This window comes from Salminus brasiliensis, chromosome 8, assembly GCF_030463535.1.
Source record: "Salminus brasiliensis chromosome 8, fSalBra1.hap2, whole genome shotgun sequence".
Taxonomy (NCBI): domain Eukaryota; kingdom Metazoa; phylum Chordata; class Actinopteri; order Characiformes; family Bryconidae; genus Salminus; species Salminus brasiliensis.
Window position 1 is genome coordinate 23,200,649 of NC_132885.1, and position 24,955 is coordinate 23,225,603.

Here is a 24,955-nt window from a genome sequence, read left to right on the forward strand (position 1 = left end):
CTACTTTCCAAGGAAAGCTTTCTACTACATTTTGAAGCCTTGCTGTGATGATTTGATTGCATTCAATGACAAGAACGTTAGTGATGTCACCTCATCCCCAACTAACTTCCCAACTCATCCCAAACATACCGAACAGACGTCTGGCATTAGGCATGATGCCAACAGGGTCATGTGTAACTGCTCCAGATTCTATTCTATTGGCAGTACTACTCTACAGAGACCAGAAAAGTGTGTGTGTGTGCGTGTGTGTGTGCATTTGCACATCTGTGTCAGCAATGGGTGCAACATAAAGTAAAAGAAAAAAAACAAACAAAAAAAAAACAGAGCACTCACTAAGTCCAACAACTAGGACAACAAGGCATCAAACAGATGTATCAAGTATATGAATTGGTGTTGAATCAGTATATGAGTGGAAAGAGTTAAGTGCAGACAACTGCCAGCGGTAAGTACACAGATAATTTGTTTGGAAGTGTCCCACAGCAGCATTTAGTGTGTAGGAATTAAAGTGCAGGTGTGCAGCAATAGTTATGAGATGTGTGATCAGTCTACATGATCCATGGTGGCGTTTAAGAATTGAGAACTTAGAATGCAGGTGTGCAGCGATGGTTAAGAGGTGTGTGGTCAGTCTGTGATGGATGTTGGAAAGGATTATTGATTATTTGGTCAGTAGTGTGTTTAGTAATCTAACTGCCTCAGGGAAGAAGCTGTTGTGAAGTCTGGTGATGGTGGAACAGGTGCTCATCTCCAATTTAGTCCAGGATGAGACTTAATCCATGTTCAGAAAACAGGACTTTAGTGTATAACACAAAAATAAGTAGAGTACAGAATAAACAACTTCAGTTTAATTCATTACAGGTTGATGTGATACAGTTTACAACACACTGTAATATTTTAAATCATTTAATATTCTAGTATATCTGGCAAACAAATTAGCCTCAACAGTAAATAATAAGCTTGATCGTGGTGCATAGCCTATTAGCAACTATTAGCGACAAAGTAATTAAAGGTAACTAATGTAGGTAGCTAAAAATTATGCAAATCTGTGGCAGTTTGTCAGTAAACAGCCACAGTAATTGGTTGTTTTATTGTTCTCCTTCTGCTAATCATAAAGCCATTCTGTCTTCATTATCAACAACTTTATTTCATCTAATCGACTCAGGAAAAGTGTTTGTGAGGAACTTAAACTGGTATTGGCTGCTTTAAAACTATGTTGTGCATCAAACTTGTCTTAAATGCATCATGTTTCAATCGTAAATGGTCAAACCACTGTAAATGACCCTTATAAATATCCAGCATGCCTGTCTTAAGCCCTTTTTGAGCTGGATTAGTTTTACCTAGGAGTGTGTGATTAATCAGTGATTTTGATTCAGTATGAATTTGCAATGTCCGTAATAATTCTGGAGAGAAATTAATATAACTTCTCCAACCCAGAGCTCCTTGGATAATGAAAGCCCTGTTCTAATCACCCTCACAGTAATGTACGGACAAAACCCGGTAATACACAATGACAACCAGAAAAGAAGGCTAAACGCTAACATGGAGTTTAAACTGGCACAGTTCCTTTATCCTCAGTATCAGCACAGGACTGCTGTAATATGTAACACTTTTGGTGATTAGGCCTAATTACAATGAGAATGAAGATGCAATATCTTAAAGTACCTTTTGCATGGCAATACGATTTCTGTCTTGTTGGGTCGTAATTGGTAAATTGAATGAGCTCACTTTACAATCCATGCACTTTATTTTGGGATATGGAAGTTAGTTTGTGTTGTTTGTTTAGGCCAGTAAAATCAACAGACCCTTACAGCTAAAACTAATTCACCGTATTAAGGGTTTTAGTTAAACCCTATCTTCCAAAAGTAAAACTACAGAATATTACTGAAATAAGTTTTAAAAAGTGTTTACAACACAGTGTTTTATCCATATACCGTCACCAAGCAATTTATTAGAAAGACCTGTACACCTACTCACTCATGCAATTATCTAATAGGCCTTTCATATGGCAACAGCACACAGGCCAGCAGCTTCAGATAATGTTCCTTAACCTACAAAATCGGGAAAAACAATGTGAACTCAGTGATTTTGAGTGTGTCATGATTGTTGGAGCAGACTGGCCGGTTTGAGTATTTCTAGAAGTGTTGATCTCCTTGGATTTGTGCACAACAGTCTCTAGAGTTACTCACAATGGTTAATAAAGGGTTAAAAACATCCACATTAATGATGATAGAGGTTAACAGAGAACAATCAGGTTCAAGCTGACAGGAAGGCCACAGCAAAAGCATCTCCAACAGCAAAAAAAGAAACATGCTGGGTTTAAAATCTGTCAACCAAGAACAGAAATCTGAGGCTGCAGTTGGCAAAAGCTCACCAAAACTGGACAGGTGACAACTGGAGAAACATAGCCTGGTCTGATGAATCTCAATTCCTGTTGCAGCACACATATGGTAGGGTCATAATTTGGCATTAAATAGCTTGAATCCATGGACCGAACTTGCCTTGTGTCAACAGTCCACACTGGTGGAGGTGGTGAAATGGTGGGGGCCTGTTAATATCTATCAATCATACGCCACAGTGTATTTAAGTGTTGTTGCTGACCATGTGAATTCCTTCACGACCACAATTTACCCATCTTCTAGCAACTACTTCCAACATGATAATGCAGCATGTCCCAAAAGTCTTTTAAACTTGGTTTTGGTTTTCCCAGTCACTGCATACATTTTTTTGGGATGTGGCAGAACAGGAGATCCAGAGCATGAAGGAGCATTTGAAAAATCTGCAGGAACTGCCTGATGCAATCACACTAACATGGACCGGAAACATCTTGTGGAATCCATGCCACAAAGAGTTAAGGCTGCTGTGAGAGCAAATGGAGGCTCTACCCAGTATTAGTGTGGACTTACTAATATATTGCTTTGTGAGTGCCTATTTCAGTGTACATGTAGTAGTAAATACTGTAGTAGAATACATTTAATGTGATGACACAACTGTATAGGAATATTTTCATACTCTTAGTCAGTCTGGTCTCCACTCAAGTTACTGCACTTTAACTGCAGCCACATTGATTCCAAATTATATAATGGAGCACTCCATGCGCTGCTGTTTTTATTGATGTGTAGAAAGCTTTTGATAATGTTGACCATTTTCGTTAAACAGATGATAGAGTATAGACTTGTGCCATAACGCTCTTAGGTTTGACAATTACAGGATGTCTACAATAGATCCTAATTTGTTCTCTCTAAAAGAGTCTCTTGGGGTATTCCTCAGGGCTCTATCCTTGAACCTGTGCTTTTTCCATAATTTATATCAATAAACATGGACAGCGCATCATCTCTCAAAAGTGACTGGTTGCAGTATGATGCATAGCTCTGCCCATCCCCATATATTTTAAAACAGACCATTTTCCATCTAATGTTTCTCCTCTAAACTGTCTTTCCATTTCCAGTCTCTCTATCCAACAAATAATTTTCCCAGCACAAACTTCTCAAAACGTTAATGAGTCCATGCCTTTGCAGGTCAGGGTTGTTTTGGCAGCATAAAGAGGGACCTATTAGGCAGGCTCTAAGGTTATGGCTGATTGGTTATATATTGTAACAGCACCATTCTCATTACTCTGATTTGTTGATTCAAGCAATTGTAGATCTTCAAGAATCAATGCATGTCTTTAAAGCTCCTCTAAGCAATCTAAAATCAGACTTAAAGGCAGATAGGTATAGAATACAGGGTATTTCAATCTGGACCTTAAATGTTTCCAGTCCCGGACTTTGTAATTCTTGGTAAGTGTGACACTTTGTGGCCAACTAATCCAGCGACACAGAATCCAGGACACTAGATTTAAGGTCCAGATTTGAAGATCTGGGGAATAGAGAAAACAATGCTATAGTATTGTGTGAATTGATGTGTTAACTCTGACAGCCTTCATTGGATTATGTCTCTAATCCTACATATGCTTTGTGGCAAAACTATAAAGATAGAGAGAGAATAGTGCACGTGAGAAAGAGAAAGACAGAGAGAGAAAGAGAGAGTGAGCGAGAGAACACAGCTCACTCTCTCTCTCTCGATCTCCTCATTGACACCCCTGCACCAAGCAGCTGTTTAAAGATTCATGAGGCACATAGGTGACCCTCATCCGCTGAGCACGAGAGCACATAAAACATGTCTAAGCGAAACATCGGCTTCCATTTTGCATGCTGTGAATGTGTCACATTGCACCTTAACTACACCCGTATCAATTACCATAACTGCAACACAGCCACTTAGCATGAGATTTATGGCCCACGTGACAGGGCCTCTTACAAATCTCCAGAGTCCACGCTACATCAAAGCTCTGATCCTAGGCCAACCAAGACATCCTAAGTGGGACTGAATTGTTCGGAGCTGTTCATTTATACTTCATGAGATAAAATGATGCTACAATTAAAACAGTCATCAAACGGAGGTAGTCATCCTTATCATGTTGCCTGATTTGCATAGCTCTTCTTTCCTATTACCAAGGTAATGTGAAAAGTAAGCTACCTCAATCTTTTTTTCATCTAGTGCTTTTTCCCTTGGCTTTACCATATACCAATTTAAGGAAAGTCAAATAAAAGTGACCCAAACTCTAAACTTGCACACTTTCACAGAAGCACAACAGGCTAATTAACCCTACAGTCTACAGTATGACAACTTTCTTTGTTCACACTAGCAGGCCATCTCTAAGATTTGTGAACACTGTGGGCAATCTTAAATCTTAATCATTCAGTAAACGTCAAACTGTCAATCTCACAACAATTGCAAATGTTTAACGATGCTGCAAATCAGGAGATCTTTGCACAACTAGCTCAGCTACAGATCCACAGAGTACCACAGAGTACCACAGAGCAGCTGATATTCTGACCAACTGATGCTCTATTGACACAAGTGTTGACCACAGAAACTTGTGTCTGAGAGGGCAAAGCCAAGCGAGTGGTGTTGGAGTAACAGCTTGTTATAAAGCATCAGGATTTGTTGTGTCTGGGCCTGTAGCTGGCCAGCTAGGCTTAGAATAAGTTAGCTAGCAGGCTAAACACCACAGTACAGACTGTGTTTCAACTCAAATGAGACATATTTTAAAGATAAACTCTCATATCTGAGAGCAAGTGTATGGTCTTATGAGTAACCTAACAGCTGATAACGAACACGTCATGGCCATCACTGATCTGTAGCACGTAACCTTAATACTACACATCCATGGGAGACAGGTAGGGATAACAGGGGCTTAATTTTTTTAGGTAGAAGCCCTAAAGCCGGGCTCTTTCTTTCATTTGGAATGACTCAAGCAGTTTGCTAAAGCTTTACCACCTGTTCTCAGAGCATGACCTCACCAATCAGTCTTATAATTCTGAAATAGCGTCCAAATTTGAAGATACAGTCATTACTTTAAAACACAGAGGTTTACCTTATTACATTATACTGCTCAACCATTATTTACATCACATGAAAAAATTATACATACAGTCTTTCCACATATTTGAATATTCTCAGTTCTTTCAAATCACAGCCTTATCAGAACCCAACAGAGAAGCGTATGGTGCATTTAACGAAGTGTCTGGCGGATTACAGGGTCCAAAATGTGTTGATTAATAGCCTTGCTAATTTTCAATTACAAATTGTATATACTGGCAAACATCGTGCTAATTATGTATTCATGGTGCAATTTCCCTTTATTCAGGAATAAATACAGCACCAGAACAATGCAATAAGCCCCTGCATCGAAACACACACCACACGGTTAACACAGGGGAGTGAGGATCTGCGACAAACTGTGATTATCCTAATAAAACCGCATTGTCGATTACAGAATCATTTCAACTCGCAAACTGATTGAGGACTAATCTAATCAGATGAGGGAAGAGATGAATATTCAGCAGCCTGAGATGCACCAAGCACAATAACACAGATGGTGCCTGTGCAGTTGAAGGATGATAGGAAATCATTTCTCCCTGCCTTGCACCAAATTGCCAGCCATGACACAACCCATGCTGAAACACCATCCAACATGGAGAATTCTGCACTGGGGACGAGGAGAGATTAGCTTCGGAAATGCACACAAATCCAGGTATCAAGTGGCACCCGAAAAGGTTTAATATGATGAAAAAACAATCCCAATATGCAATAAGGTGTTATATAGTTATAGAACACCATACTATTCACTCCCAAGTCCACAAACTCCACAAATGGTCAGTAAACAATAAAACAGTCAAGTTCACTGTTTTTGTGATGTCACAAAAAAACTCAATGTATTTACTGTACACTTTATATCCACCTACACTACACACAGCAGATTAGATCCACCAATTTACAATGAAGTCCTTAAGTGTCCTTCAGCCTGGACTGCTGTTTGAAGAAGACACAATACAAGAAAGTCAACAAGGTGTCACAACAGAGCTAATTTGCATATAAGTAATCTTAAAGCTAAAGTAACAAAAACAGCTTACACTACATACAACTGTCCATTCCTTTGGAAAACCCAAATGAATCTGAATGGCCCAACTTGTGTCACCACAAAGTTTAGAAGTTAAACTCTCATATCTGAGAGCAAAAGTCCAATGAATGGAGTTAAATGAGTAAATTAACAGCTGATATCAAACACGTTGTTGTCATCGCAATCAAATCTCCAGAGTCCGCGCTACATCATAGCTCTGACCCTAGGCCAACCAAGACATCCTAAGTGGGACTGAATTGTTCGGAGCTATTCAATTATACTTCATGAGATAAAATGATGCTACAATTAAGGTAGTCATCCTTATCATGTTGCCTGATTTGCATAGCTCTTCTTTTCTATTACCAAGGTAATGTGAAAAATAAGCTCCCTCAATCTTCCTCATCTAGTGCTTTTTCCCTTGGCTTTACCATATGCCAATTTAAGGAAAGTCAACAGGCTAATTGACTCTACAGTCTACAGTATGACAACTTTCTTTGTTCACACCAGCAGGCCGTCTCTGAGCTTGCTCACAAGGATCACCAACTATGTGAACAATGTGGGCAGTAAATGTTAAGCTTGTCAGTTTTTCTGATCGTTTGTATGGAATCTAACAAAACTGTCCTCACTATTAACCTCAGACCTTACAACATTCTGCTCGCCACAGAACACGCCGAGTCTGTCTGAGAAAAACCTCACATAATAATGACTCAAACCCAGAAGATGAAGTCGAGCTACTATTAAAGTGTCTTTCCCATGGCGTTGGATCTACAGCCCACTTGCTAAGCTAATCTAGCTAGCTTGGCTACAGATCCACAGAGTACCACAGAGCAGCTGATATTCTGACCCACTGATGCTCTATTGACACAAGTGTTGACCACAGAAACTTGTGTCTGAGAGGGCAAAGCCCAGCAGCTTGTGTTGGAGTAACAGCATGTTATAAAGCATCAGGTTTTGTTGCGTCTGGGCCTGTAGATTAGATTATATTAAGTTAGCTAGCAGGCTAAACTTCACAGCACAAACTTGGGTCAAGTGACTTTGGCTCAAATTTTGGCTCAAATAACACGTTTAGAAGATAAATATAACTCTTATGTCTGAGGGCAAAAGTCCAGTGAAGAGTCTTATGAGTGAATTAACGGCTGATATTGAACACGTCATGGTCTTCGCTGATCCGTAGCACGTGCCTTTACTACTACACAGTCATGGGAACTATGTAGGGATAGCAGGGGCTTCATTTTTATGTAGAGACCCTAAATTAGGGCTCTCTCTTATGACGGCTATTTGATTTAAATCTGTTTACATGGCAGGACACAAAACCTGCTGCACAGACATGCAAAATACACATAAAGTTTATTTCACAATCAATATGTTTTTGCTGCAACTGTATCTACAACGAAAACAAGAGAGGAAAGTTGTCATGGTCCAAGGCTGAGTTCACACAATGTTGTTATGCATGCAAAGCTCAGGAAGCAGCTTTCGTTTTTATACCACTCCACATCTTGGGATTGAGGAAAAAAGCACAATATAAGGTCACCATAATAACACTGCTTCTAAACTTCAAATTTCAGGTCTCGTTATTCATTTACCAAAAAAGCCTCAACGAGCAAATTATCCATCTTCTATTTGCTTCATTGGAAGACCTCCCTCTTTGAGATGCCAAATGTAATGCCTTCTTCTAATATGGCCTTCAGAAACAAATGCAAATATGGGGCTCAATTAGACACAGTGAGAAACCAAGCCTTTCAAACATGGGTCTCAGGAAATCAAATGTTTCGCCACGAACAATAAGCATACAGATGAGCTCAGTGTTGCCGCACCACACAAAGCAGACCTTCTACAAATGAAGGATGTTTTGTTCTTTTCACAGACTTAAGAGAATGCCTGTAATATCATACATCTGCTATCTCCTTCCTATTCTCTACATTTTACTTTTAATTAAAAAGCCATGGTGATATTTACCCTCGCTTCTCAACGTGAATGAGAAGAAATCAGTAGGGACTAGCTAATCCATCTATTTAATGTGCAATGAAAGCCTTGTGGCTGAAATCTTAGCTGCTATGTTAATTATGATTATCACTTTAATCAGGCCTATGCTGGGAAGTATGTGGAATAACAAAATCAAGAATAACAACTAAATCAATCATTTGGGAGTTTGATGAACTATGCTTGACTGGTGTTCTAATGTAAAGGGCATATACCATATTTTATAAATTGGAAAGATTCTACAGTCAAGTATGTTAGCATGTACTCACATCAGTGCTATTGGTTTCCTATGTTTTACATGGCTGTGATGTTAAATAAGGAGGCAGTGTCACTGAAGCATTTCACACACTTATAATTGTATATAACTGAAATGTTTTCGGTGATATTTCATGCCTGTTGTACTCCTGCTTAGACCTGAATGTTAAATGTCTGTGTTTAATGTATGTCATCTTACTGCATCTACATTGTTAATACAAGCTAATGTAGTTCCAAGATCTACATTGTTGTAAAGGCTTGCTTTTGTTAACTTGAGGGCATTTACAACCAAAACTGACACTTCTTGGTGTACCCTTTGTTTAGGGTTACATAAATATCATGTAGCCAAGTCAAGTCAAGTCAAGTCAAGTCAAGTGGGTTTTATTGTCATTTCAACTACATACAGAGTACACAGTGAAACGAAACAACGTTCCTCCAGGACCATGGTGCAACATAGACAGTGCATACAAAACACAAGTGCAACACAAACAAGTGCGGACAGACAACACAACACAGTACAGACAGAGAATAATAAATAATAAATAGTCTTGATGTAGTGAAAAGCCTTGATGTAGTCTTAATGTAGATTTATGTAGGAGTCATGTGGCCTTTATGTAGCTGTTATTTCGGTGTCATGTGACCCTTATGTAGGTTTACATAAGTGCCATGTAGCCATCATGCAGCATTTATATAGGTTTATGTAGGTGTCATGAAACCTTCATGTAGGTTTCCATATGTATCATGTAGCCTTTATAGCGGTGCCATGTAGCCTTTATGTAGGTTTCCATATGTATCATGTAGCCTTTATATTGGTGTCATGTAGCTTTTATGTAGGTTTCCATATGTATCATGTAGCCTTTATAGTGGTGCCATGTAGCCTTTATGTAGGTTTCCATATGGATCATGTAGCCCTTATATTGGTATAATGTAGCCTTTATGTAGGTTTCCATATGTTTTTTATATTGATGTCATGTAGCCTTTATGTAGATTTCCATATGTATCATGTAGCCCTTATATTGGTGTCATGTGGCCCTTATGTAGGTTTACATAGGTGCCATGTAGCCATCATGTAGTGTTTATATAGGTTTATGTAAGTGTCATGAAGCCTTCATGTAGGTTTCCATATGTATCATGTAGCCTTTATAGTGGTGCCATGTAGCCTTTATGTAGATTTTTATGTGTATCATGTAGCCTTTATATTGGTGTCATGAAGCCTTTATGTAGGTTTCCATATGTATCATGTAGCCTTTATAGTGGTGCCATGTAGCCTTTATGTAGGTTTCTATATGTTCTTTATATTGGTATCATGTAGCCTTTAAGTAGGTTTTCATATGCATCAAGTAGCATTCACATAGCACTTATGTAGGTATATGTGTGTGTCATGTACCCTTACAAATGTACAAAAGTAGTGTTCCCAATCACCACGATGTCATCATAGGACCACAATTTCCCTTTCAGTGCATCCCTACTTAGTGTTTGCAATGTACAGTGCAAAATAATAAACAAATAAATAAATGAATTCAATTCAATTCATGTATTCTATTGTTTAAAGAAATAAAAATATAATACACATATAGACACATAAGTGAAGGCATACAAGACATGCTGGAGCTTAGGTAAAGAAAATAACATGAACGTACAAATGAGATTCTAATGTCCATTCAATTTCAGTTCCATTCAGCAGTTCCAAATACAGCAATTTAGCAACGTACTCTGAACTATGTAAGACAACTAGATGCCAAACAATACGGACAACAGCAAGTCTACTTTCACAGATCACAGCAACCCATCTATCTATCTAAACTGAAAAAAGTATCTAGTCTATTTTAAGAATGCCGTGGGCATTAAAGAAACTCATTGGAATATTGTTTGAATACGGCATAGCATTCCTAGCTTCCCTCGTTCACAAGCATTCTGATGCTCTCTACTGCATTTCATTTCATTTAAATAGAGAACAGACCTCTATTCTTATTGAACTGACTCTGCTGGATGAGTGTCTCTGCTGTCAGACCCAGCAGCACTTCACCCATGTGCTTATTCATTCATATGTCACTTCAGTCTCTTCCTCTTTCTCCTTCTTCCTTTTTTTTTTTAACTGTCTGCTTGCTCCTTAGTAAAGCAATCTGCAAAGTTGGCTTACATGTGTTTGACATGGTGCTTATTCTCACTAACCTTGAACAACAACAAAAAAATCACTACATTCACTCCACATTCACTTCTTTCTATATACAGTCTCCATTTTCCATTTGCATGGGGACAAGACTTGTCTGTTTGTGTTCTGTCTGATGGCAGCAGGCTTGCTCTGAAAGGCAGTGGCATTCATACTGATGTCCATGTGGGTTCATCTTCAAATGTCAAAGAGATTAGCTGCAGGCCGCACTGTCCACATCCATCATCTCCTGCAGTTAGTCCCATGTAGGAGCACACTCGCACTTTCCTCCTTTATCTCCACTCTGCTCAGCCAAACTCTAATGAGGATGCCTCGATTGAATGGACGCTAATGCATGATGAAGACAAAGCTGATTTAAAGGAATGATAGCCTAAATAAGGTCAATGAATACTGATGGTGTTTTAATTAGGCCCTAACCAACTGCCTAACCACAGTTGTGGGACTGCGGCTTAAGCCCAGATGTGATTTTAGTTATCCCACATAAATGAGATACAGATCCGTGCATGTTTTTCCAATTTTGACAAAACAAAACAATGCTTTGTAAACCTCAGAGATCCTCTGTCTATATTCATAACATGCAATGGAAATCCAACACAATGCTGAATGGAATCACAGGCTATATTATTGTAAATACAAACCATCAAGGCTCACTGCTTGAGCACCGGCACGGACGATTAGTAAATCAGGGGAGTTGCTGGTGGAACTAAACCAATCCAACTCAGCAACCAAACTTCTGTACTTCTAACTGTGTTCTTTTAAACCAGTGGTCCTCAAACCTGGTCCTGAAGGACCCCTTGCCGTTCATATTTTAGTGGATTCCTGCTCTAACAGACTACCTTCAACTCAGGAAAGGCTTCTTAATTAGGTGATTAGTTTGATCTGGTTGTGTTGGGAGCAAGGTACAAATCCTAAAATGTGCAAGGCAAGGGGTCCTCCAGGAACAGGGCGGGGAACATATATATACACACGATATGAAAATGTATTAGGACACCTACTTATTCATTGCTGCCCAGGTAAGGCTTTCTGCTACACACTCTAGCGAGGTCTAGGTGTTGGATGATCACCATCCTGCCTCATCCCCAACTCCCCAACTCATTCTAATAGTACTGGATGTATCACCATCATTCCAGAAAACACAGTTTCACTGCTCCACAGCTCAATGCTGGGGGGGGGGGGGGGGGGTGTATTCCTCTAGACCACGCTTTGCATTAGGCATGGTGCCAATATATGTCTATCTGCTTCAGAGAGCAGGATTTTTTCTTTCTCCACAAACAAATTTCAATAGCAGTTTCACACAAATTGAATGCAGATCTGTACTTTTATTTAAAAATAAATAAATAAATAAAATAATGCTCCATCCATAGTCACGACATCCAATGGCAATCCAACACAATGCTGAATGGAATCACTGGCTATATTAGTGTAAACACAAACCATCAGCCTCATCGCCTGAGCAGCGGCATGGATGGCTAGCCTTCGCACACACAATAACATGCACTGAGCCTATTGTTCCTCAGCTTGCATTGACCATGTATTCTTCGTAAATCATAGAGGGAATTTAATTAAACCCATTCATCATCGCCGAGTAATGTAATCAACGTCCGGTGAAATGGAGCCATCACTTCCTCCAACCGGGTCCGCCTTCCAAACCGCCAAATCTCAATACATCACATTCCAAACTACTCACTGTTCAATAAAGTGTCCATACATCACGGCCAAGCCCCTGCAGGGGAATCAGCACCTTCACAGAGGCATGCATTTTTAAACACACCGCTCCAGTCACTCACAATGCCCCTAACACATTCCCATGGGCTTATTTTCAGACCCATGGCAAAGCTCCTAGAATTTCTATATTTCCAAATGTTCTGCTATTATGTAGATGTTCTGTACGGACTCCGTTCCAAGAGGGGGGGCACCTTTGCATTAATGTCATGCATATAAATAATGCATGGATCCTTTGGAGCAGAAGAGCGAGTGGGGGGGGAATCCAACTTTTCTGCAAACAGTTATTTGCAAAGGACATTTTTTTACTGCATTGTTTTTCAAGTCTGCCAGTCCATTACTTGGGGAATAAATGTACTGTTGAGTGCAGAGTAATGCTTGGCTTATGGCCAACTCAATAAAATTGCAGGAGAGGGCGCCTCCTGTTCCACAATAAGAAGCAGATAGGCGCATAGATAAGTGTTCCACTTGTTTAACACGTACTAGATGAGTAGACTGTTGATTTCTGTAGAATCCAGATTTTTGTTAATAAGCATTACAGGTTTTTTTTCTTTAGCATGCATTTAGCATATTTGAGCAACCTCAGCCTCAGGGAGGACTCTGATAAAAGCCCACTATTAGACAGTAGGAGGAAACTGACTGTTTCTGTATAATCAATGATAATGTACACAGAATCCACTACTCAACACTACCAAGATCATTTTTACTGTTCTGATGTACGTGCCATGCACGTTATTTTTAATTTAGCAGAATTTGTAAACACCAACTGTCCTTTACATTGAGTGGATCTTATTTTTTCTTCTGAAAAGCTGCCAATTTCATTTCAAAAGCAATATTATACAGTACAATGCAAAAGCATAAGCCTGTGATGTAGCCTTTTCTGTACCTGCGCAGCGAAAATAGCACCAACCTTAGCAAATGCCTTTACTAAAGAACACTTGAGGAATCTCTTTTTTCTAAAGACTATAGTTCATCTAATCAATCCTTCATTAAAGTTAATCAGGTGAGCTGCTGGGGAACAAATCCATGCAGTGACTGGAGTTCACAGAGAAGTCACCAATCAAACATCAGGGCAAGAATAAGGTTTGCCACAGAAACCCTAGACAAAGACCAGGACATCTGAAACAATGTTCTGAGTCTTACCCTGATGCTTTTGTTTTTTTCAAGGGCTTCTTTCTTGCAGACTTCTACAATCTCTTTCTGATGGTTGATGCTATACTTTGATATCAACCCATGATGACATTTTAGGATTACTGGAGACCTCCTTACACATCTTGTGGTCTGCTCTTGGGCTGAACTTGCTTGGATGGCCTGACCTGCCCCTGTCGTCTGTCGTTTCTCTTAAACGTTTGGTGTGGATAGTGAAATGATTTCCGTTCTTAAACTTGTTTGCATCTACAACCTTTATTGTGAAAGCCTCAGAGACCTTGGTGACACCCCTCACTTCAACAATCAAGAGCAAACCAGACTAAATATCTGAGATTTAAAAAAAGACAGGCTCCTCCAAAAGTCTCTGCAGCTGATTCAAATTTTAGGCATTTGAATGAGTAATAAATGTGGGGTACCTTCACATTTACCTCACAAACAGTAAACATTATTTTTATTAACTATTAATTTTATAACAGACTTTTTTTTCAGTTGTGTTTACTTATATTACTTAGATTAAGTGTCTCTCAGTATTGTCCAAGTGAAGCTCAAATATCTACGTTACATTAAATACGTTACAAAAACAAGGGTTTTTATGCTGTGTCCTACTTTTTGTCATGTGACAGTATACATTTCTAGAATTCTCTTTCAGTAGTTCTGCATAGAAGATAGAAAACATAGATATGAAAAAGAAATACACTGCACTAATGTTCTGAGGCACAGTACTGTTACTAATAGATTAAATATGTAAAAGACTGTGTACAAGCTTGTAGCTGTAATGTGGTATTTGTTACTTATCGATGTTAAGAGTTGGAATATTGTTTACTGAGTCATAAAATAGCCAAAGAATTAATGAGCTGCTAAATTTGTGCAGAGACAGGTCCATTAGGGTAATGCAACTAAGCTGCTAATGGTAACTCTAAGTGTAGTGCAAATGGAAGTATACAAAACTTCAGCTTCTGCAAAGACTGTTGTGTAGAAAACTGACTTGTTAACTGAAAGCTCAGTGAAAAAAGCATGCTGGTTCATCTGTGAGTTAGCACTGGTTATCAATAACGCACATGGTGGAAATGTATACATCTTCATGTGGTGTTGTGTTGCACAGTTATGCCACTTCTCCCCGAAGTCAGCTGTGTGTTTGCTCTCCTGCCTCAAAGCACACAGTGTATCAACACTTACTTCTCTGCTGCAACAGCAGGGGGCTAATGTAGGCTTTAGTAGTTTGATGTCACCCAATGGTACAATGACAGGGAACCTGTCAAGTGTTGAAATATGCTCTTTTCAGAAGGCTTCAAGTGACAAGCTGATGATTTTGTCCCTAACAAAACAGAGGCGGGGAGGAAGACAGAAAATATATATAGCGCTGCACAGGCAGTGAAAGAAAAAGCCAGAAAAATGAATCTGGAACTATAGTTTTAGGAGCACTCAGCTCCACAGGCTTCACAAACAGAGGAGACTGGCTTTGCTTTGTTTGGTCTACTTATTTATTTGCTGCACCAAAGCAGATGGCATCAGCCTGAGGAAGTGAATAAGCCCAGCACTCAGGCAGCACACAGGCTTCCACTAAATTAAAAGGATCATCTCCAAAGCTCAATGCTTACATCTCAAACCCCGCTGGATGATGAAGTTAGCAGACCAGCGTACCCGCCGAATGTAAGAGCCAGTAATTTAGGAATTTCAAGAAGTGCTGAATATATCTACGCTACAAAGTTTCCAGACAAAACAGGACATTTCGAACAGAAGTCCTTCATCTGCTGCGCGAGCAGAGTGCTTCAGAGGCTGGAACAAGTGAAGCAATTGCTTTTCAAATTTCAAGATGTTCATTCCAAAGCATTTCTGAGGTATGTAGACGAGTTTCTTTTTCCTTGAGATTCCTGCCTTCACTGCTTCCACCATAACAATCTCATCAATGCATGTTATGCTATTAAAATGTCTGGCCACTGGAAACAGAAGGTCCTTGATTCTGATGCACTGATAAATGCATTGATAGTGTCTGACTAAATGTTTAACTTTTCATTGCAGAAGGTCCAATACACAGTTCCTGCAGCAATAAATGGGATGTGATGTTTATTGATGATGATATTTAACATTTATTCTTGTTAATATATTTGCATGTACCACTTTTTGAGCGGTTGCAGGCAACACTATTGCAATTATTTCTTGGTACTTCAATTCTAACTAGCATTTCTAATGTCCAATACATATAAAAAAATTATGTTTTTTTCTTGCCCTGGAATATATGACCATAGTCTAAGAGAACAAAAATCATCAGGTACTTCAATGAATAACAAGCTGCCATACAGTTGCAACCAAAATGATTTAGCCCCGATGGCACATTAGGTTTATTGGCAAGATTTACAAACGTTCAGCTGTTTGCAATACCAATTTAAAGTTCAACACAATTAATACACCAAGTGCTTTTTCCAAAATCAACAAAAACACTGTTTTTAATGAGTACTGCAGTCTCAGAATTTAGATTCTGAGAAGATTCTGGAGTGGCCGCCACAGTTGCCCGACTTGAACCCCATGGAAAATCTGCGGTGGCATTTGAAGAAGGAGGTTGCAGCACGCAAACCCATGAATATTAGTGAACTGGAGGCCATTGCCCATGAGGAATGGGCTAAGATTCCTCAGGACCGCTGCCAGAAGCTGATGTCTGGCTATGCATCATGTTTGAAGCAGGTCATAACAGCAAAAAGGCTGCTCTACTAAGTGCTAAAGACACTTGTCATGAAGGGGTTGGGTAATTCTGAGAGTGCAATCGTCATTAACCATGGCATTTTGTGTTAAATTTGGAGAAACCACTTGGTATGTTTGTTGTGTTGAGCTATGTTAATTGTTATTGTTGCAATGAATAATTTTGATTGCAACTGTAAGTGCATGTCTCCTGCAAAACATACACCTCACCTTGTCAATCAGACCACAAAAACTAAAAAAAAGACCACAATTACTGACTCAGATGAATATAATTATTAATATTGTTTATAATAACAAAATCACATATTCAAGAGATCTGAAGTGTGTTAAAAAAGTGTTAAAAGCATAAAGTAACTGATGTAGAGGTTCTTCACCAATTTAAAATTTTCTTTATACTCACACATTTCTTTAACAAACATGAGGCCTGCGTTACGTGAGGAATTGGATCAATCATTATAAGAGACTTTTTGTTAAGACTTTTCTCAAGAACAAGTTTAGGAAAATTCTTCAGAAGATATCTGTGAACGTGGCCCATGTTTTTAATAGAGCCAAAAATGGTTCCATTGCATCAACCAAAGAATTCTTTGTAGCACCTTTATTTGTGATAAAGTACTACAGCTGATAATCCCAACCAATATTTTAAAGATGTATGTTTAGCTTGTGCATAAATTGCTGCATAGCAGTCACTAATACTGGGTGTTTCCATTCTTTTCAACTCACTTAAATTGATGCCATAATTGGGAGCACTGTCCCTGACACCAAAAGAGCACCATCATGAAAGCCATTGGGCTGGACTCTCAATCTTATGTTCATTCATCATTGCAAATGAATCTGAATAAGAGCATCTGCTAAGTAATGTAAAACATTTATATAGTGCTTGTGATAATTGTCTTGTCTGATATCTCATGACCCACTGCTTGCTTTAATTTTCCTGCGTCATCTGCTGCAACTTCAGAAGAACTCGTCTTGCGTATCTGATGAAGAACATCCATACAAAACATCTCTAAATATGTAGAACACCAGGCTTTTCCCACCTCCACATTTACTATTGCAGAACACAAAGCCCTGATAACCTCCTTCACCCCAACACACACATACTAACAAATTCCAAAACGGCAGAACGATGGCCATTAATCTGCATGCTAAAGGATGAGCTCGTAAACCTTGCGTTTTTTTCCAGACTGTTTGCCTTGCTGCATTTTCTGACGCTAGCTGCAGAGGTAAACATTGCACAATGCAAAATGACTGTCCTTCAGCTCAATAACAAGATGCTATGCTACATTACCTCCCAAACCTCTTCCCTGCAGGTGCTGATTCTCTCAGGAAATGGAAACATTTACTATCTATTTATTTTAATAGGAGAGTGGGCAGCAGGAGCTGCCATGGGCGGAATCCGCATGAAATTCCAGCCCACTTCAGCGTGGCTGAGAAACGCTCACATCAGTAATAATACCCTTGGCCATAGTGTCTCTTTCTTAAGCATAAATAACCAATCCTGGAAAGCTAGTCAAATTTGAATTGAAATGACTGTTCCATCATTGTATGAAGTTATAACAGTCAGAAAACAAATGATGTGGCATCATACACCACACCGCACCGCCTGAGGGAAACACGGCGAGATATTTATTGCAGTTTCATACTGCAATACATTACCACCTGAAATAAATCAGTACCTAGAACTTCAGTCAGTTATGTATTATGCATGAGAGAAACAAGCAACTAAGCTCCGCAGGTCTGTTGCAGGCCATTCTGCCTTACTCTAATCAACACTTCACATCAGTGTTCGGAGGAAAACATGGAGTTAAACACTCTATTCTTGGACAGAAATTAGCTCCAAGGTGGGTGCCACAGTTCCCACCTTATCATGGAGAGTTGTGCAATGTACTTGGAAACTTCCAGGGCTATCATCACACACACTTCCTTTTTTTTCTCCTTCATTGCAGGAGAGCAGGCTGTTTCCCAGCTCCCCCGGTAACCCCAGCAGTCTGTCTGCTCTCAGAGGGGTGCTGGATGAGAGGCTAAGCCAGGTCCCCTCTGGCCATATGGCACTGAAAACACTCAACTGCCCTCCTCTGGAGACCCCAGGATAAGGTGATTACATTTCTCTATAATGGCACATCTTGGACACGCCAGCAGTGGAGTGAGCACATTTAATGTAGGAGTTTGGGTTTCAGTACCACACATGATTCCCTTAAACGGTTTAGATACCTGAGGAAAATATGATGAGGAAGGCAAGCCAGTGTTAAACATAGCATTTTGTGAGGTAACTTAAACGCTTAAATACTGCATAAGACTTTTAGTCTGGGTTCCTCCCCTTTAATGTTTACTGTTTAATCCTATCTACAGGTTAGGACTCTTCTTATCACATGATTGGGAGGCATGCCGCTTCTCAGACACCTGGGGTGCGTTCAGTCTGAAAATGCTGTGCACTGTTTTGCTACGGTTTCCAGACTTAACATCGTGTTTCATAGAGAATATGAGGTACATTTTCTCTCACTCGGTGTGTGTTAGCGGAGTTACCCAATCGGCAGAGAGAGGCAGAGCACACAATGGACTGTAATAAAGCCCTCTATGAATACGGCCACTGAAGCTTGGTGTACAAGCCAGGTGCATTGGACCATTGTTTCTGTTTAAAGCAGTATTATGCAAGAATTGGAGTGTCTTGCTCCTGGGCTCCCCCTACAGTTAGGAAGTGTGATTCAAACTATGAGCCACCCCAAAAGGGAATGCTGTTCACATGCGGGACATGTTGTGGACATGTTGAAAGATGACAGAATGGGCTACTAAAGTAAAGGAATCATGTGGACTGACGTTGTACAGTAATATCACTTTAAACAAATCTGACTCGGGTTCTGCAGTTTTATGCAGTTCTTGTTAGCACTTCATCAAAGTTACACAGTGCAGTTAGCAGTGTGTTGAACCCAGGGTCGCAACGATATAGATGTTATTCGCCTTATTACAAGTAAGTGGAGAATCACAATTATTTTGAAGCTGTTATTTTAATGTAAAAAGGCTACGTAGTGTTGCTTTAAGTACATGTCCTGCTATGTTTCTCTTGGGGCCAAATGAATGTGTTACAGACTAGGGTAAGCAAAGCTAAACGCTACTGCTTACCTGACTCTCCACTGATTAATGAATTGTCTAAGGAAAACAAGTCAAGCTAAGGCCAGTCCACAACGTGAAACACTGTCACTATGTGGTGCAACCAATGGTAGAGTCAATTCTATGCTCATTGTGTGTGTCTTAAGCTTGGAGCCACCGAAAGAGGTCAGCTAACCTGTAATCTACACGCTGGCTATTACTGCCGGCGTCGATGCAGCTGCTTCAGGTGGAGATTCACAATTCACAAAACACCACATTGAAGGGGAAAATGGCACAGGCAGGGTAACACAAGTCGGCAGCATGCCTCCAGGCACGCCGTTCAAAATAGCCCCCTCCTTGGTTCAAAACGAACCCCTAGCACTCACAGGTAAGTCATCCGAGCTCTCTTGGAAAATCAGTGGCTGTCCTTAATCATGTGACCTACCTAACACATGGTCATGTAGCCCTGGTCGCCTACTGCTGCATGAGTTTCTTTGACTGGCTGTTGCTCAACTACATATTGTTGCTATCATGCAAAATCCTCGTATCTCCAAAATAACTTTATAGGAGAAAGATAGAAAAATGGACGCCAATGTAAAAAGATTTAACTCAATTAAATTGTGACCCACTGTAAAAAAATACCTGTGTTTTTGCATGACAGCGAGGCTGTACTCCTTGTTAGCTGTGTGCTTGAGTTTCAGGTTCATAGATTTAATGTAATCGGCATCAGTAGTGAGTTACTAGTTTACAGCCTGCTGCGATCAGCTTTTACCCGTTAGCATCTCTGCAGTGCTGCTTTATGTTGTAGTGCTTTTAAATGCTAAGCAGATGATGCTGCGCTGCGGCTGGTGAACATTTTGTTATTCACTATTCACTTAACAGCTGCAGACTCGCTCATGCATGCATACGTGCCCTCATATTGACTCACTAGCAATGCTGCTGAGCTGGTGATTACAAATGAAGAAAGTTCACTGATCTTCCTCATCGCTGGGCTCTGACCAGCACTCCAGAGTGAATCACGGCTATAGTAATACAGTAATGGAGAAGCATCACTAACATCCTTTATTTATTCAGCATTATTCACTTTTGGGTTAATGTTACTAACACTAACTGTGTCTGTTGTAAATCTGGTGTGATGTGTCAGTGCATCCTAAACACGTATGATATATTCAGGGGGATTTTACAAGGCTTTTTGTCTTGCAGAGGGGGTATGCAGCAGAACATCTGTGGGGGTACAGGATTGTAAAAAAGTTTGGGAGCCACTTCTGTATCACACTAGATAATCCTTATTTCCATCAAAGCTGGTACTCATCGCCTTCATATTAGACAAACAAAACATTTGGAATGGAAAATATTCAACCTCATATACAGAGAACGCATGATGAGAATCAAAATGAGGGATCTAATTGGATCTAACAGAATTGAACCACTTTCTCCAGATTCCTGGAGAGAAGAGACAGACAATGCCCAACCCAACATGCAGTAGAACGATATCTAAGCCAAGAACAATATGCTGCTTGCATCCTGTTATGAAACTAAGAGGATTAAGGCATACTGATTAAGTCACATTACTGTAGTGGAGTGTTGCACCTGTCACATGTTAATATATAAGGAAGGGAGTGTTCTTCCTTACTATCAATACCACAAATCTAAACAATTTCCACTCAGAAGATACTACATTTAGAAGAGTTGAGGACAGATGCAGTATCTGAGGCAGGTTAAGGTTAACCACAATTATATCTAAATTAAATATGGTTATATATGGCTTAAAATGAGCTTATTAATAACTATAAATGAAAGCATCAGTGCCAATATCCCACAGTATTGCACATACTCGAGTATATAATGGCACAATGTACATACTGTGAATAGAGCTCTGATCTATAAGCAAGTGCTGCTGCATAAAAACACTAATATAGATTAGTTTCCTCTCATCATTTTAGATAATTAACCATATTTAACCAATTAGTGACAGCCTTGAGTGTAGTGTTTTGGTGGAACAGAACCATTTTAGACACATTAAAACTGAAAATGCGGAGGAACCTCTAATAAGGTGTTTTGAGGAACCCTCAAGGTCAAAAAAGGGTCAGTTCCTAAAAGCACTAACATAGGTTCATGAGATATTGGCATTAATAGAATGACAATGTCAATCACACTACACGGGCAGACCTAACTGTGCTATAGCTACAATTTAACCATAGACTGTGTGATTTATTAGTCATTTATTAGTGAAATGGTCATTTGGCCTGCACTAACATATGAAATTGCTACAATTACATTCAGGTAGTGGTGATTTTTTTAACCTTGACATTTTCAGCACTGTTGATGTGAATGTCCTTCACACATTAACAAATAATGATGTTACTGCTTCTATATGTCTTCAGCAATTGCAAAATAAACAATTATACGATAGTCAGAAAGCTCGACAGCCACCGAGGATGGTTTAGGAAAGTCACAGATATCAGAGAATGGGTCAGCAGTAAACCTAAATTCTGTCCAAAAGAACCCAAAGCACCACAATAGCTGTGCCTTTTTTTAGTCCAGCACTGTATGTCACAAACAGGATGAAAATGACAGACAGTATGATGAAAATGTCCAAGCAAACAATGTTGCAATTTTAGAAAGTGAAGTAGAGGCACTGGCTCTATATAGAAGCAAGAGCACTTAAAGAACTATTTAAAGGCTGGTTAAAGGTTCTTCACATTGGTGGAAAACCTTTTGATTTTTTATGCATTACCAGCAAGCTCTGTATAGATGCTATAAATGTTGGTTCTCTATTTTCCAAGCAACAGGTCACTGTTACAAATGCTTATTAATGAATTGTAAGTTGTTAATTACATGTTTATAAGTGGCACTAAAACGTATTAAAGATGTGAGATGCTACCAAGAAGCATAACTTGGAGAAAAAAAAGTGGATAATATGTAAAAATAGAGTAATGGGTATAATAATTTATTATAGTATTATAAATTATAATTTTATTAATAACTTTGAATGTTTCACAATCCACATAAATGTAATCATTAGAAACCCTGACACAGATTTACAAAGGACAACATTTGAAAACCGCCATTATTATTACTAATCACAACTTTCACAGCAGTCCTGCAAGAGAGGAAATTAAATCTCATCACAGATTTGGTAGGGAAAGGCCTGTTTAATTCCACTTCCTATCAATACATAATCCATGATAATGAGCTACTCAAAATTCCCATGATAAATATGCATGGCTTCCATTCAAAGGCATTGTAAATAAAATGGAGCCTGCGTGATTAATCTAAATGATAATGGAATACCAGAGGAGGGAGGAGTTGGCCCACTGTGCCAGGAATATGGAATAAATTAACACTTGTGGAGAAGTCCAACACCAACATAAGGTAATTGGGCAGTCGTAGAGCGCACACTGATCAATCTTTTCATGAATATGCTTTAAAGTTACAATAAGAAGGCCCTCATCTAATTAAAATGTTTTATCCTGAGGGCACAAATTACCAACAGTGCCTGCTGTAATATATGCAGAACTATACCAGTTCCTTGACTGGTGAGCTGTAGGATCCTCTAAGGCTTATTCATAGATATGCTATTTTGCGGCGGGATGGAAATGCTTAATGGAGGATGAGTTACTTACATCGATTCAGAGTCTCATCAGAGCCATCTGGACAGTCGGGCTCTCCGTCACATAGCCAGCTCTCTGATACACAGGTTAGATGGTCACCGCACAGAAACTCTCCGACATCACACAGAACCGGCTCTGATGAAAATGGATGGACAGAAAAAGATGATCTATGAGATGGAATGGATGGAAATATTTGGAAAATATGCATGCAGTGTTGAAATAAATGTTATTACATGGTTATTATTGTGGTATCGATATGTTAATACATTGTTATAACACTAAGAACAAGAACGAGAGGGGAAAAGTGTGTCAGCAGGAGCAGGACTGAAATCTTAGCAGTGTATAAAAATAGTAAGGCAAAACGGCTAACAAAAATGGCGTTCCTCCACCCAACGTAAGATTACTTTGAGGGCCCCCCCCTCCCCACCAACATCTCTCCAAAATCATTGTGTTCAATTTTACAACAGCCTTGTAACACTGTCTAACTGTGAAGGCATTGCCTGCCCGTTCTTCAAAAGCCAGAATCTGACAGCATGTTGACACGCCTTTTGCCAGCAGCTGTCAGAGCCATTCAGGGATCACTAAGGATAGTGCCTTATGTTTCACTAGAAGATTTGACTTCAGTCTGTTTCCACACAAAAGAGGTCTTCAAGTATCCCCTGGGGTCGCCACAGCTTACTTTCTTTAACGGCTTACATTCAGGCTCACACACTGAATGTCCACCCTCCCATCTCGAGGTGCTGCTCTATTGTAATAGCGAAATAACTTGGAGGTTATGGGGCATGCTTGGGTTTATATGTGGTAGGTCATAAAGTGCATAAGTAAAACACACAAGCATGACACACACATGTGATTTGTGATGGGAGTAGGAGCCTGGTTGATTGTAGCTGGACTACTAGTAATAATTCTATGCATCGCTGCTTTCTTCTCGAGTGCCCTCAAGCAAATTCACAATCAAGAGACAGCCATGAAAAGGTCAAACAGCTTCTTCTGTTTTTTACACACTGAGATTTTATAGTGTTTACTGTCCCGCGTTAAACTCTGCGTCATGCAAAGGCTTCTGTTTGCAGGAGCAACACATCTGCAAAGTGAAATGCCATGATGATCAAGATGAAGAAGGTTTACTCTGTGTCAATAAGCCCAAAACGGCACAATAGAGGTTCGCTTAAATAAACCCATTCGGAAAAAATAAAAGTAGCTTCCCGTATGCTGAAAACCAGCAGTCGGCATTGGTGTATATAAAATAATTACAAAAAAAATCAACCTCTAGTGTTCAGAACTTCAGGTCCTGAACAGACTTCCTGGAAAGCAATGTTCAGACAGCTATGAACACAAACAACATTACTTCAGACTGTGAGGAAAATGAGTGAGGCAATCAGATGAGAATATTCAGCAAATAAAACCTATTTTCACCAAGTTTAAATGACATCGTCTGAAAAGCCAAGCAAATATTGTCTAGCGTACTTCATAACGTGCAGCGTCTTGTGGGTATTCGTCTCCAGCAGATCAGATTAGTACTGCGAGAGAGACCGGTTCTAGTAAATTGTTCAAGAGCTGGGATGTTCTATAATTGATTCCTTTTTCTGTGAAGTCTGAACCGCCCCTGAAACTCAGCTGGTAATCAGCAGTGATTCAATTCAATAGCAGTTTCACATCAGTCAAAAAGCAATTACAGAAAATATGATGATGGCTGGCCTCTGTCCCTCATTGTACGTCCTAAAGAACAACCGCTCTTACTAGGAATGAATTGTAATATCAATTTAATCAGAACGGTGGCCATAAAGAAGGCATGTTTACATTATCGGATCCGCAATCATTGGAACAATTTCGCAAGTTGACGCTCTCCTTATT

At 39.5% G+C, this 24,955-nt stretch overlaps 1 protein-coding gene across 5 annotated transcripts in view; it reads right to left on the bottom strand.

Annotated features, from left to right (window-relative positions):
• lrp1bb (low density lipoprotein receptor-related protein 1Bb) overlaps window positions 1-24,955 on the bottom strand; it is a 374,780-nt gene that overhangs the window by 262,978 nt on the left and 86,847 nt on the right. For 4 of the 5 annotated variants that reach the window (XR_011980029.1, XM_072686147.1, XM_072686148.1 and 1 more), the window contains exon 2: window positions 23,117-23,239. The exons of the other annotated variant lie outside the window; for it this stretch is intronic. Coding sequence is in view for 3 of the 4 variants with exons in the window: in XM_072686147.1 (XP_072542248.1) it covers window positions 23,117-23,239 (123 nt within the window). In the remaining variant the exon portion in view is untranslated. The remainder of the gene's footprint in view (window positions 1-23,116; window positions 23,240-24,955) is intronic. 5 annotated transcript variants of the gene reach the window in all.